Source organism: Bolinopsis microptera, chromosome 1, assembly GCF_026151205.1.
Source record: "Bolinopsis microptera isolate Bmic1 chromosome 1, MBARI_Bmic_1.0, whole genome shotgun sequence".
NCBI classification, from domain to species: Eukaryota; Metazoa; Ctenophora; class Tentaculata; order Lobata; family Bolinopsidae; genus Bolinopsis; species Bolinopsis microptera.
In genome coordinates, this window is record NC_087072.1 from 22,286,388 (window position 1) to 22,299,290 (window position 12,903).

At 41.2% G+C, this 12,903-nt stretch overlaps 2 protein-coding genes across 2 annotated transcripts; both read left to right on the forward strand.

Annotated features, from left to right (window-relative positions):
• The first annotated feature begins 185 nt into the window (after nt 1-185).
• Nucleotides 186-2,061, forward strand: LOC134824868 (poly(rC)-binding protein 4-like). Its single transcript, XM_063836852.1, has one exon. The coding sequence runs from the start codon at nt 216-218 to the stop codon at nt 1,416-1,418; it is 1,203 nt and encodes a 400-aa protein (XP_063692922.1). The 5' UTR covers nt 186-215; the 3' UTR covers nt 1,419-2,061.
• Nucleotides 2,062-2,173: 112 nt separating this feature from the next.
• On the forward strand, nt 2,174-10,527 carry LOC134823452 (vigilin-like). The gene is made up of 7 exons (XM_063834916.1): nt 2,174-2,720; nt 3,482-5,090; nt 6,156-7,538; nt 7,692-7,922; nt 8,117-8,314; nt 8,918-9,018; nt 9,310-10,527. Exons 1-7 carry the CDS (start codon nt 2,185-2,187, stop codon nt 9,764-9,766), a joined length of 4,515 nt encoding a protein of 1,504 aa, XP_063690986.1. The 5' UTR covers nt 2,174-2,184; the 3' UTR covers nt 9,767-10,527.
• The last annotated feature ends 2,376 nt before the right edge of the window (nt 10,528-12,903 follow it).

Sequence of the window (12,903 nt, forward strand, 5' to 3'; positions counted from 1 at the left end):
CGTGTTTCACTGCGATTTAACAATTTTCTGCGATCTGTTATTCAACTCATTGAAATTTGTTTCAAAATATACTTAATTTTTGACGAATGTCTTCTCTTAAAATGTGACCCGGTTATTGACATATGGAATTACTCTAGTCAATCCAAGTTTGACTGTCATTTTTATTCCTACTCACTTTCTATCGTTTATTCAGACTCAATCTCTATTTTCAAGGCATGCCAGTCGCGGGCCGAGGTAGAGGAAAGTTCGTCCCAGCTAAGGGAAAAGGAAAACTCTTCGCTGGCGGTGTTGGAAACATCACTACTCGCGACGCTCCTCCTGCTAACAACAATAATAACGGTTTCGGAAACGGAAACGCAGGCGGAGGATGGGGCAATAGCAACAGTGCTGCGCCATCTACTGATGCCTGGGGCAATGTTCACAACGATTCTAACACTGACAGATTTGCCGACTCCGGTAAAGAAGTCGAACTTCAGTTCAATGTTTATAATTCTAATTTAGCTAGGATAATTGGTAAAGGGGGCTCAAACATTCAAGACATTATGGCTCAATCTTCAGCGAGTATCGATATCAATAAGCGCGATTCTGATGGCAATATAACACCTGTAGTGATAAAGGGTTCTCAACTTAATTGTGATCATGCTAAGAAAATGATCGATGAGATTTGTACTAAATTCAATGGTCTATGCGAGGGCGCTGGAGGCACTACATCTAGCGGTGGTGGTGGCGGTTTTGGAGGCATGGCAAGCAGTGGAGATGATGGTCCAAGAGAAGATGAGGATATCTGGATACCTGAAGACAAATGTGGTCGTGTTATTGGCCGGGGAGGCTCTAAAATCCAGGAGATACAAGATGAAAGTGGTTCAAATGTTAAGGTTCATGGCCGAGAAACAGCAGAAGACGGAAAAGTCATGGTAACTTTATCAGGAAGCCCTGCGCAACGTGCTAAAGCAAAAGAAATTATTGAGAAGTGTACTGCCGACCGCGGTGGTGGTGGTGGTGGCGGTGGCGGGTTCAACATGCCTGCTGATGCTGAACCACTCGAAATGTGGGTCGAGAGTTGTCGACTGGGCAGAGTGGTCGGAAAAGGTGGTAGTAAAATAAGGGAAATTCAAGATCAGTTCAGTGTTCGGGTAGACATACAAAAAGACCAGATGAAAGATGATGATACGATGGTAATACTAACAGGGTCACCATCTAGTACTCAGCAAGCAAAGGATTACATCGATGAACTGTGTGAGAGGAGTTCTAAACCTGATTTTGATTCAGGTGGTGGTGGAGGAGGAGGAGGAGGGGACTCGTGGGGACAGACAAACACTGGGAGCACTGATGCAGGCTGGGGCCAAACCACTTCAAATACGGAATCAGGAGGCCTGGGGTGCACCAGCAGCGCCTGCTCCAGCTGCTGGTGGAGGTGATGGCTGGGGACAAGTTTCAGGGGACCCGGCTTGGTGAAACAATTTCTTTATTTACCCTGTTTGTTAATCGTTATCTTCTAAAGCACGTTCTAAGGGTTCGCTAAGAACACCAAGCGTTAAGACTGAACCTGCGATTCAGCCCCTCTAATTTATTCAGAATATGCATTGTTTGATGAAATACGTTTTTTATTGTTTTTTTTTTAGTTTCCTTCCCCTTGATTGATCAACCATTGTTAACAGATCGTAGTTGTGTTTTTACAACTGAACTGTCACGTGAAGTGTGAATTGTCATTTCAAACAAGTTATTTATAATATAACTTAAAAGAGTTATAAGTTAAATATTTTAACATTTTTGGATAAAAAGTGGTAGTCGATTTTTAAATATTTTTAATCTTTAAATCGGAATAAGGTGATTGGTTTCTTCAATCATATGTCTTGGTCTTTGTGGATTGAAATGGGGATTTATGAATTTATCTCGCCTGAAACAGTTGTGTAACGAAGAGTAAAGAATATTGTCTATGTCCATTCTTATTTGAACTCTTCGATCGAAAGCTTGATTTATAGTGTAAAAGAATCTATGCATGTATGTTATTACCAAAATTATTTCAATCAAATTTTAATTCAATACTTTTTAATTACAAAATTGTGTGACTCTTGCGTCGAATTAGTACTTGTATTTGTGATAAATTCGGATTTTAACCATTTGCCACATCTTATGATTTGAATTATTTAAAAATTCTAGATATAATGCTGAATTCTAACTACAATGTCTTCAGCCCCAGGTATGTCTAGAGAACAAGAATCAGATGGCAGTCCAGTCGCCAAGGACAAAATATCAGTCCCTTCAAACAAGGTCGGCAAGATCATCGGCCGCCGAGGTGCCATGATTCGTGAGCTCCAGGACAAGTCAGGATGTAAGATAGACGTTACTGACGAACAGGTGGAGGGGCAAACGGTCATCAGACTGTCTGGTGCTGTGGAAGATATCGAGAAAGCCAAAGTCCTGCTGGCCAGGATCTACCAAGACGACTCGAGATCCAACCAGCAAGGACAAGAAGGTGAGCCGACTGAGCAGTTTGATATTCCCGAGGACAAGTGTGGCCTGGTTATCGGATCACGAGGATCTAAGATCCGGGAGATTCAGTCCGACACTGGAGTTGGAGTTAACGTTGGGTCGAGAGACACAGCAGTTGGTGGTATGATCAAGGTCACCCTTAGGGGAGACAAGGGAGGGTGTGATGAAGCAAAAAAGATTATTATGGAACTGATCTCCGATTCTGACAAAAGGACGGAAAGGTCATGGTAAGGGTGTTGAAGTTGACAGGGCAGATTGGTAGGAAAAGGTGGGAGTTAAGGGAAATTGAAGAGCAGTTCAGTGTTCGGGTAGACATACAAAATGATCAGATATAAAATGACGATTCCATGGTAACTTTAACAGGGACACCATCCGACACTCCGCAAGCAAAGGATTACATCGTTGATCCTTGTAAGAGGAGTTTACAACCCGATTAATTTATTCAGAATGCAATGTTTGATAAAAGACATTTTTATTGTTTTTTATTTGCTTCCCTTTGATTGATCTACCCTTATTTACCGAATGTATTTGTGTTTTTACAGCTTATTTTGCCCGTGAAATGTTAATTTTCATTTCAATAAGGTAATTTATCATATTTAAGAGCGAAAAATTTGATTTAATTTTTAAGTAAAAAGTGGAATTCGATTTGATAAGCTGGTCTTTTGTCTTTTCGTAAGAGAGTAGTTTCTTGAATCATTTTCTATTATTTGGCCTTTACGTGAAATCAGGATTTGTGAATTTGTCCCCCCGGAACGAATATTTAAGGTCCATCGGTAATTCGCACTGTTCAACTGAAAGCTGAAATATATGTATTTCAATCAAATTTTGATTTAATACTTTTTAATCACTTGAATTGTTTCATTCGTGTACCTTGAAAGTTATGATTGTATGTCAATTCGTATATCAGCCATTCGCTATTTGTTTTATCATCTCAATTATCTTCAAATTCTTGATTTTGAATTCATTATGCGTACCTAACTATCATGTCTTTAGCCCCAGGTATGGCTCGAGGCAGGGAACCGGAGTCGACAGATGGCAGTCCAGTTGCCAAGGACAAAATATCTGTCCCTGCGAACAAGGTCGGCAAGATCATCGGCCGACGAGGTGCCATGATCCGGGAGCTCCAGGACAAGTCGGGAGCAACGATCGACGTAACTGACGAACAGGAGGAAGGGAGAACAGTCATTAGGCTGTCCGGAGCACTGGAAGATATCGAGAAAGCCAAAACTCTGTTGGCTCGAATCTACCAGGATGAACCGAGATCCCCACAGAAGTCAGGAGATGGTGATGCAACAGAGGAGTTCGAAATACCCGAAGATAAGTGTGGTTTGGTCATCGGTTCTCGAGGATCTAAGATCCGGGAGATTCAGTCTGACACAGGAGTTGGAGTAAATGTTGGATCGAGAGATACAGCAGTTAATGGTTTGATCAAGGTAACTCTGAAGGGAGACAAGGAAAAGTGTGACCACGCTAAGAAGATTATTTTGGATCTGATCTCTGATGCTGACAACGGTCGTGAGGATGTGGAGCCAGCTTACTCCACTAACATGACCATCCCTCTTGACATGACCAGGAAACTGATCGGGCCCCAAGGTTCCACCATTAGGGACATCCAGGACAGGTCAGGCGCCCAGGTTGATGTCGCTAGGAGGAACACCGCTGTAGATGGTATGATCGAGGTCACCCTTTCTGGAGCCAAGGAAAGCTGCGAGTCTGCAAAGGACATGATCAGCAGTTTGGTAGAGGAATCAAGTCACCCAGCCGAGACTGTGCTCATGATGATTGAGGAGTCCATGTGCGGTCTGATCATTGGAGCTAGAGGAGCCAAAATCAGGAGTATTCAGGACAACTCTGGAGCTAGTATCAGAATCGACAAGAGGAACGAGGCACGTGACGGAAAGGTACAGGTGACCATCACTGGATCAGCCAACCAGTGTGTTGATGCCAAGGAGGAGATCGAGCACATCATCAGTGAGGGTGGCAGCAAAGAGTCCAAATCTCGAAGTTTCGATGCGAGTGAACACGTAATCGAGATCTACGTTCCAGAGTCTAGATGTGGTATGATCATCGGACGAGGAGGCTCCAAGATCGCCGAGATCCAGGAGAGAACCAGCACACGTGTTGATGTTAACTCTCGGGAGCGAGACGAGCGTGGTATGTGCCTAGTCACCATCTCCGGAGATGAGGAGAACTGCAAGGAGGCTGAAGCCATCGTGCAAGGAATTGTTGACGAGGAAGAGAGAGAACGTGGTGACCGAGGTGACCGAGGTGAACGTGGTGAACGTGGAGACCGTGGTGGTCGAGGAGGTCGTGGGGAAGGTGGAGAACGTAGAGAACGCGGAGAGCGTGGAGATGGAGAAGACAGGGGACCTCCAATTGAACGTGGTTCTATGGATATCTGGGTTGAGACGTCATCTCTGGGCCGTATCATCGGTAAAGGAGGTGCCAAGATTAGGGAGATCGAGCGCATGCACGGTGTGAAGATCGACGTTAAGAAGGATGTCAAAGAGGAGAATGAGACGAAGGTGATTCTCATAGGAGCCAAGGAGGAGGTTCTGAGTGCAAGAGATTACATCTATGACATTGTCGATGAAGAGGTGTGAAATATGGGCTTATAATCAGGGGTTTTGCTAGAAATTATCATACTATAGTTTGTAGTTTTTGATTTTCTACAGTCTTCAATTACTGTCTTCAGGTTTTCCATAAAAAAATAATAAAGTAAGCTTGAATTTTTTGAAAATGTTGATCATAATGATTTGACCTTGGCCCTTTCATATACTGCCTGGTTTATTTTCGTGCTCACGTTGCTATCGACTTACTAGAGTTTATAGTATTTGAAATTTTATACTTTGCGATTGTTAGATGAAGTTTGTCTTTGAAAATGTAGATTAGGTCGAACTGTTTAGTTGTAACATATGAATATACCTTTGCTTCAAAGTTCAAAACGAAATGATGTCTATACTCTATAGCGATAATATTACTTGATCTGACTATTGATTGGTATTCTGCGTTCTGTAAAAGTTTGTCAAAATATAGGTTAAACTTTTGTATGGCATTTGATTAAATCATTATTTTATTCTTTTGGAAGGTTTTTAAGTATTTATTCAGTTTAAACACATATCCCAGAGCCGGCATCTCTTTTATATGATATTTGGTTGAGGTTCCATCATTCTCAACTTTTTCAGAAAACAGGCAACAAATGATTTTAATTGATCTCCGTCATTGCAGCGCACACAAATTTGAAAACAGAGGGGTAGCTTAAACACTGGTATCATACAGTGATATAAAATATTATACTTAATTTATTACTTCTACAACGTCTTGCCTCAGTCATCGCTTGACATGAGTATTTATTTCAATTTTAGTTTGAAACTTGGTACTGTGCACGGGAAAATACTTTCATTTCTAAACACAATATATTACATGTAAAGTTATGTATTTTCATTGCGATCAAAGTTCAGCTTAAAATATCTAGTGTTTTCATTATATTCAAAGATTGTCCTGCAGAACAAATCTGACTAATCATAATTTGATTCGCTTTATTCTCATGACATCGTTGCCATGACCTATTTTGACTGGCAAGTAAAATTAAGCGCGTGTGATCATTCGGTTTCAATACGTTTAGTTGTTCTTTTAACTATTAACCCCTGTTCAAAGCTCAGGTCTTGATCCAGATGGCGACCAGACCGCGAGGTTTTGGTCGGGGTCGAGGAAAGCGAATAAAGGACCCAAACGCCCCTCCTGGCACCCTCTTTTCAACACCACCTCCACTCTCCAAATCAGAGATAGATCAGAATCTTGAGAGAATCAACAATCTTCAGAGTAGCTACAGTGCGCAACCGTCCCATTTTACATCACCAAATGCGAGAGCAACGAACGGTAATAGTAGTAGTAGTTACGGAAACAGAGATAATATTCATAACAATCCGAATGGTTGGGGTAATCCCAACGCTCACATGGACAGATTCATTGATCATGACACTGCCAACCCTCCACAAGATAGCTCAGATTGCTCAGAGACAATGCGGGTACAGTGTCACAGAGTAGGCCGTATTATTGGGAGCCGTGGAGCCACAATAAACAGTATCCAAGATCAGTCGGGCGCTAAGATTGATATCGCACGAGATGAGGTTGGTGATGAGAAAGAGGTAACTATCACTGGGTCACGTGACAGTGTCTCCAAAGCTAGAGAACTGATAAGTGAGATTCTTGGTGATGAGTCTGGCGGAGGTGGCAGATCGGGCAGGCCCTCTAACAATGATCCATCAGGAGGCTCTGTAGTTATCAGAGTTGCTGAAAACTCAGTGGGTCGCATTATTGGTAAATCCGGTGCCACTATCAATGAAATACGAGATGAGAGTGGTGCGACTATTGATATAGGTAAAGAGTCGTCAGGTTATGAGAAGGAGGTGACTCTGCGGGGACCTCCAGCTGCAATCGCAAAAGCAAGAGATCTCATCAGCAATATCGTGGCTATTATTGACGATGAGGAACCTCGGAGCACAGGTGTTATTGATTATAATAAAACTATTGACTGGGGTCAGATTGCTGCCAACGAGGAAGCGTATAGGTTTGAGAAATGGGGCAGCCTCCCTCCTGTTCAGAAGAAGTTCTACACAGAGGACCCCCAAATATCCAGCTTATCAGAGGCACAAGTCCTGGAGATCCGAGCTAATAACATGGCAATAGAGGTGTCTCACTACGTACGAGAGCAAGACAAGGATAACCCAGCCGCTTACCCTCCCATCGCTAAACCTATCCTAACATTTGAACACTGTTTTCAGAGATATCCTGATATTTTGAAAGAGATTTACAAACAGGGGTTCAAGGAGCCCAGCCCAATTCAGAAGCAAATGTGGCCTGTTCTGTTGTCTGGGCACGACTGTATCGGTGTTGCTCAGACGGGAACAGGGAAAACTCTAGCTTTTCTTCTCCCTGCTTTTATTCATATTGAGGCCCAGCCGAAACCTAGATCACAAAGAAAGGGTCCCACTGTCTTCTGTCTGGCTCCTACTAGAGAGTTGGCACTCCAGATTAAATGGGAGGTGAGTGATCGTTAATATTCATTTATTCTAGGATAAACTCTAATCAGATTCCACTGTTATTTAATTTCCTTGCATGACATTGATCAAGTTAAAAAACTCCCTTTAAACTAGAATTTAATCATTGACTCGTTGTTCACAAAGTTCCTCCCGCAGGTAGATAAGTACACCTACCACGGTATAAGTTCTGCATGTGTATACGGAGGAGGGAGTCGTTCAGAGCAAATACAGATGATAAAATCAGGAGTTGACATAGTAGTTGCCACACCGGGCAGGCTGAACGACCTGATCGAGTCTAAACTTCTTATTCTGGACGAGTGTTCTTATCTTATCCTGGATGAGGCTGATAGGATGCTTGACATGGGCTTTGAACCTCAGATCAAGAAGGTAAGAGAACTTTTAAAAATATACATAATGAGGAAGGGGGTCTAATTTATTTTTGTCTGATGAAGTGATAATTGAAATTGCTTCACTTACAGGTAATTTTTGCTGGGATGAAAAGTATCAAGGTCTACATATTTTTATCATCAATTTAATGTCGTCAGCAATCCAATAAAAGTATCTTATGTCTCTGACCCCAGGTGTTGTTAGATATCAGACCCGACCGTCACACAGTGATGACGTCAGCAACATGGCCCCCCGGCGTCAGACGTATTGCTCACGAGTACATGAACAACAGTATCATTGTCAATGTTGGCACTCTAGATCTCAAGGCAGCGGTCACAGTCACTCAGCACATTGTGATGACTACCCTCGAGGAGAAACTGAATTTGTTGCAGGTTACCACTTGTTCGTTTTTAATTTGTGGGGGGGGGGGGGTCCAACTACATTTTTGTACATGGCCACCAGATTTTTACCAAATGTACATGTACAAAAATGTAAAAAATATGTTTTTTCCTGTTTGGCCACCAGATTTTTGCCAAATGTACATGAACAAAAAAATGTACAAAATATGTTTTTTCCTGTTCCGTTTCCAGGGATTTCCGATTTTTGTACATTTTTTATGACCATTAATGTACATGGCCATCAGATTTTTGCCAAATGTACGCTAAATTAGTGTACAAAAATGTAGTTGGACCCCCCCCCCCCCCCCCCCCATTTGTTTCGGGTTTTGAGGTCATCTTTTCCTGCTTAATTGTTATTAGGACTTGTTTCCAAACTCCTGCTCCGACCAGATTATTGCTGGTTAGGATCCTTAATGTTTGGTAGATAAACAGTGTCCGTTTGAGGGTTCTATTTTCTGTAGATCGAACTCATAGAGGGTACATGCATTTTATTTGTTGTAGTGATATCTGTCAGAATTACATTGGCAATAATCTAAAACTTGTTGCAGTATCTTCCATATCTTTGGACTAGGACTAATAAGATATATCGTATTTCAGGAGCTAATAGAAACACAGTTGGATCACCACCATGACAAGTGTCTTGTGTTCGTGGGGAGAAAGATAACTGCTGACTTCATATCAAGCGAATTTATCACGAGGTTAGATTGAATAATTATTAACTTGAAGTTTCTGCCACAAGGCATTTGAAATAGGCTAGTTTTAAATTTAAACTCACAGACGCAAACTTTTAGAAATGATGCAGTCTCTTACTTCTAAGTGGGTTGTTTGTTGCCCTGATCTGGTTTGTAATGATGCAGTCTCTTACTTCTAAGTGGGTTGTTTGTTGCCCTGATATGGTTTGTAATGATACAGTCTCTTACTTCTAAGTGGGTTGTTTGTTGCCCTGATCTGGTTTGTAAGGCCCCGTTAAACTCACACAACACCCACAGGTACATGAGACCCGAGTTCGCTGGTAGATGTATAAAAAGTGACGCTATCCACGGAGACCGGGATCAATCAGACCGGGAGGCAGCACTGGGGGGTTTCAAAGAGGGGGATATCTCCATTCTGATCGCTACAGACGTTGCCAGTCGTGGTCTGGACGTTAAAGGAATCACACATGTTGTAAACTATGACTTCCCCCGTGATATGGAGGACTATGTGCACCGAGTGGGGAGGACTGGGAGAGCGGGGAGAGAGGGAACTGCTGTCAGTTTGTTTACTCGAGAGGACTGGAGGAAATCTTCCGAACTGATAAAGATTCTAGAAGACTCTAATCAAGTGGTTCCGCCAGAGTTGAGAGTAATGAGTGAGAGGTGGGAAAAGAAGAGGATTCAGATGGACAGAGAGAAAGGGCGGGGTGGTGGCCGGGGGGGAGGAGGAGGTAATCGGCAGAGGTACCGATAAAAGGAAGAAACTTGTTTTATTGTTCAGTTTTAGAGCGGTTCTTGAGGGAACTGCCATTTTCAGTTTTACAATTTGTTGTTGCAATTTGTAAATTAATTGTCTCAATTTTAATTTGTACAATTATCTTGTTTTTTATCAAACTGCTAATTGAAATCTTATATATTTGATTAATGTGAGAACAGTCCAGATATTGCACTTCACCACAATGTAAGATAATTTATTTAATTGTCGTGTGCAATGAGTTGAACAATTTTATTTTATTTTTACTGAAATTCTAATTATCTTGAATTATGATTTAAAAGACAGAAAGAAGATCAAATGGAAGTTACACACAAAAGCCGCAGTATTTTGCCATGATGGTATAAGGACGTATAAATAAAGCTGGTAAAAGTTTTTATATCTGAGTTTCTCAATTAAATTATGGATGAAATTTTGGGAAATGTAGTATGTTTTATAGGAAATCCTGAGAGGTAGATTTGGAGTAATTTGCTCGGTAAATCATGGTTTCGATTTACACAATCAATTTTGGGGGCTCACTTTAAAACTCTCGATAAATCAGGGCTTTACTGTTATGTGTTACACTAAGGGGAATTCAAACCGTTTGATATTATTATCAAAAAGTTCAACTATCGAACATGCATTTTCAACGACATAATTTGTTTAGATTCATTTTATGATGGTTCTTGTTTAATTACAAATTGTGCTATGACGTTATCTTAATTTCAATTGACTGCGGAGCTTGTGTAACATTGATAAGACACTTTATTTTATAATCTAAATCATATTTTCCACTAAAACAAGGACTTGTTTTCTTTCTTGAGCAATGGGCAGGTTATAATTTCTGGATCACCCGTATCTGGCGCCAATAATCCTTTTACCTGGTGACATTTTTCACTGCACCCAGTGAAGAGAGCAGCAATGATGAGGTCTACCGAAAATATACCTGACATACCTTAGGGCCATTAAATTTGGTTACCACTGGGCCACGACGGGTTGTGAAGGATTGATATCGTTGATCAAGACTTTACTTGTCATACGTTGTATGACCCGCCGCGCACGAGTGCGCGGCCCCTGTATCGTAGAAACTTCTGAAACGACAATGGGGGTCACGACGTGATACAATGTACAAGTCATTTGTCATCAAAAGTAATTAACCTCATGACACAGTTGCTCTCGTCCAATGAAATCGCTGCATTATTGATTTTGTAGTCAAGCTCTGCATACTTGACGGATGTTACTCGTCTAAATTTCTTCGAAGTAGCGCGCGCCGCTTTCTTCTCGACCTCATGCAATGTAAGATCACTGATCACATCTTTAACATTATATCAATGTCATGACCAAGCTGCAGTATGAAGTAGGGCAAAAGAAACACATGAAACAACAACTTAGAATTAGATTTAGAATTGATTCGAGCATTCGATTTAATTGATTATTTAATTAATCGATAACACGAACTAGATAAACTGCTGCTTGATATTACAAGCTCTCCAAAATCTGAGAGTGATAGAAGTCCTACGAGAAATGGATCAACAATGAGCAGCAAGCGAAATAACGAGCATACAACACGTACAATTAAACCTAGTGCGGAGCAATTGAAACATAGCTGTGATGGAGCCAATATATATTCTAGAACAATCCAAATTCTTCTAGAACGGACCCAACGCGTGAATATATATACCATGTGACAAAGTCGTCATCTCAGATGATTCAAATCTGACGTCGCAATTATTGGTTGGAATGTATCACGCGCCGCATCACTTGACACAGTTTTGGGCTTAATTGACGATGTCAATTCATCTCAGCTCGGCGCGGCACAGTAGCGCATTTCGCCACAAGGTTAGATCAACATCGATTTCATTGGACAAAAGCAACTGTATTATGAAGTTTATTGCTTTTGTCGACAAATGACTAAAAATGGCAGCGTTATTGACCGAAAACCTGGTTCCGGCCTCCCCTGTCATGGGGGTTGGCGTGCCAGGTAACTAAGAGTAAGAGTCGACAGGTCGTTTACATATTTAACTTGACGAATGTTACTCGTCTAAATTTCTTCGAAGTAGCGCGCGCCGCTTTCTTCTCGAAATGGCCCGATGTGCGATGGCAAGTGCTACGAAGTAGCGCGCGCCGGGCCAGATCATTAACATGACAATGGTCAAATATTTAACGTAATCAGCTGAAGGGGGTTTCCAAATGATTACGCTAGCAGCTAGTGTAATTTGGACACAATAGCTATGTGTAAAATTCTGATTACGGAATAGAAGGGGTGGGGGGTAAAAATGTTCCAAAAAATTATTACGTAATATGTGAACAACCCCCTAGCGACCCGCGCATGGGGCTTGGGCCGCGCTTGCTACACGTTGTATACCGGTGCGCGCTCAAAAGGGGCTACAGCGTGTGTCAAGGTCACGCTAAGCTTCGAAGGCGTGGCACCCTTTTCACGTTGCATCCGAGCATAGGCCATACTATCAAAAAAAAAATCGAGCAATAGACTAGCAAGCTCAGTAAGAACAACTTTAAATCTTAAAATCGAGCGTCAGCAAAACGTCATCTTTCAAAAATACAATACAAACAACAAACAACAAACAAGCAAATTTTTCATGCAGTTTACATGATTACAATAGTTTGGTGCCTTTCAAATGTACATGTGTGATGTGATTTTAAAGTAGGTGTATCGGTCTTTTCAAGTTTTGAATATTGAATCTATAAATTGTGGCTACAAAACTCGATATTGGCTTGTTTTTCCACCTCAACGTCAGCGAAAGCTGTAATAAAATGAATCTATAAATCCGAACATTTAAAAATTAATTTCAAATACAACTTATGGATTGAAGAGCTTTACCGTCTCCACACGATTTTTTTAATACTTGAGGTCTCTCTAGGTTATAAATTTTTTTTTACTTTCAACTTTGAATCTTCAGTTTTAAGACACTATTTTTGTAAAGAACTACACTACTATGCTATATAATTTATCTGTAGTGTCTTTTGGTTTTCTTAAACGCATACGATATTATGTATTATTTAACTTTTGCTTTATTAACTGATACTAAAAGTACAGAATTAGATAACGGCACATATATTGCTCTAAGGGGAACCTTACAAGTCATTTTGTATCGACCGCAGACTGGTATAATATCATATGC